General features: G+C 46.5%; 1 protein-coding gene across 1 annotated transcript; it reads right to left on the bottom strand.

Moving 5' to 3' along the window:
* Positions 1–665: 665 nt before the first annotated feature.
* On the bottom strand, positions 666–1,739 carry LOC119352022 (BTB/POZ and MATH domain-containing protein 2-like). Its single transcript, XM_037618774.1, has one exon. It carries the CDS (start codon positions 1,737–1,739, stop codon positions 666–668), a length of 1,074 nt encoding a protein of 357 aa, XP_037474671.1.
* Between the last annotated feature and the right edge of the window lie 551 nt (positions 1,740–2,290).

Genomic DNA, 2,290 nt, shown 5'->3' with positions numbered 1-2,290 from the left:
CACCCGTGTCAACACTGTTTGGCCCCGAGGAGTGATAACCTTCAAATCAGAACTAGCTGACTTGAGGCATCTTTTTCTCTATGGATTTTCCCACTTGCCTTTTTTTTGTGAGGGTTTTCCCACTTGCCTTGTACTTGCCAAATTGGCCACACGACTCTACAAACCCCAAAAGACTGACTAGCATCACAAAAGGAAAATTTGTGAGTCCTCTTTCAAACTTACTCTACATAATGTAAAGATTGCCGACGATTTGAAACATCCAAATATTTTGTAAATCTTAATTTAGAAATGGATCTGAACGTGCAGTTTTACAAAAGAAATGATGTTTGTTTGTAATTAGTACACTTGAAAGTTGTTCATTGGTTTGAGTAATTCTACAGATCTACATTGCCACAATACTCAGATAAATGTTCTTACCGTAATGATTTCAATCGGGTAGAAATTATTTGAATAAACTGAAGAATGGGAAAGTGCACAGACTGCAGAGTATTATCCCCTTCAGGAAAGGAATAACCGAGACAATTTGTTTTGCCAAATGTGCCTAGAAGTAGTACTAAAATAGATATGATGAAAATAGCGTCAAAATGCATACACCAACGCATAATATCACGGTAGAACATAGAAATTGAAATGTAGATGATGGATTGTTTGTCCTCTAGACAGGACTAGTCAGTAAGAGAAATTTTTTCCAATATGTCCTTCATGAGCAGAGGACAGCTCGCAACCAAATGCTTAAATCCATCAGTTTCCATAACAGCTTGTAGAACATTCTGTGGAGCCATGAACTCAACACAAGCTTCTTGGAGATCCTTGCAATGGTGCTGCTCTGCTAAAACCAATGTTCTTGCAACAGTCTCGACGTCAATGCTCTCACAGAGCTTGCTTTCACAAAGCGCCACTAACCCATCTAGTCCATACTGATCCGCAGCAACTAGCAAGTGCTGAAGCTTTGCCGTGTTCCAATCTTTGGAGTGTTCATCATGAGGCATGGAATCCGTGTACACAAAGTGAAGAAGCGCCTCGAAGATTGGGGGCTCCATGTCGACAACCTTGATGCTCTGTGCTGCCTTCTCCTTCATGGGACCAAACAATTCTGCCTTGAAAACCGGAGATCTTGCAGCCAGCAAACATCTGTGAGCATGGAACAGGTTGCCACACACACTGAAGGTCACATCTCCTCCTTCTCCCTTCTTACGCATGTCTTCCAGCTGGTCTTGCAGACTCCGCCCCGGCACAAGAACACGGCTCCTCTTGACCTCAGTGCGGGGTTCTCCGATCACGGTGAGAACACACCGTATAATGAAGCTCCCATTGCTGTCAGACCATGATTTCAGCCACGATTTCCCGATGAACTGAGCATAGCCCTGATAAACGCATTTCGGAGTGAAGGTATACTTCATCTCCTCAAACTTGGTGACCTGTGTTCCACTTTTGTCCAGCAAGTTCAAGGTGAACCTTGCTCTGACATCCTTTTCTGGGCTAAGACAGTTCAAGAACGCCGAAGCGTTGCCGAAACTGCCATGTCTCACGCCGTCCGGGAAGAAGCTGATCGTCCAGTTAAAGCCGCCGACGCTGAAGACCGTCGAGCTGACGAGCTTTTCGACGCCGATGCCGTGGAGCAGCGGGTAGCTTGTCACCTCGAAATCGTGCGTCGCGGTGACGCTCGGCGTCAGGCATCTCGACGAGGTCTTGGGCAGGCACTGGCCATGGCTAGCTGCAGCGGTGGAGTTGCTGGCCATGGCGAAAGCGAAAGAGGAATGCGAGGGACGTCTCAGGCTAGCGTAGGGCTTTTCTAGGCGAGGGAAGTGAAGGCGCGGACGCACGCTCGCATGGGAAGTTGGAAGTCGTTTAGTTTCCCGGTGAGCGGGGTATTAACTCGGAATGCATACCGTCGTCGTTTGAGCGGAGTAGTTGCAGTGGGAACAGAAACGAAATTCAATCGATTAAACATATATAAATGAATTATAACTTCGTGTTCACATGAATCGTTAGTTAGCGAGAAGAGATGTGAAAGGCACACGATACCAAAGGGATTCATCACGCCAACACCAACTGGCGATGCACCGCATGCACAACGTGTCCGTAAGGAAAAAAATTGCAAAAAAAAAACATGGGTAAGGAAGACGAAGAATATTTTCGATAAGAAAACCAGCTCCGGCCATCTCATAAAAGACTTCGGGGCTGTTTGGATCCTAGCCCACGTCTGTCCAACCAAAATATTGGCGTCGACCAGGGCTTCACATCTCGTTTGGATGAGCTCCCACAGTTTAGCACGCCAAGCCCGCCGTAA

Source organism: Triticum dicoccoides, chromosome 2A (genome assembly GCF_002162155.2).
Source record: "Triticum dicoccoides isolate Atlit2015 ecotype Zavitan chromosome 2A, WEW_v2.0, whole genome shotgun sequence".
NCBI lineage: Eukaryota > Viridiplantae > Streptophyta > Magnoliopsida > Poales > Poaceae > Triticum > Triticum dicoccoides.
Note: the sequence above shows the minus strand (reverse complement) of the source record. Positions and strands in the feature narration are given on the sequence as shown.

Coding starts and splice junctions, on each gene's coding strand:
- LOC119352022 (XM_037618774.1), bottom strand. CDS start 1,739: ATGGCCAGCAACTCCACCGCTGCAGCTAGCCATGGCCAGTGCCTGCCC.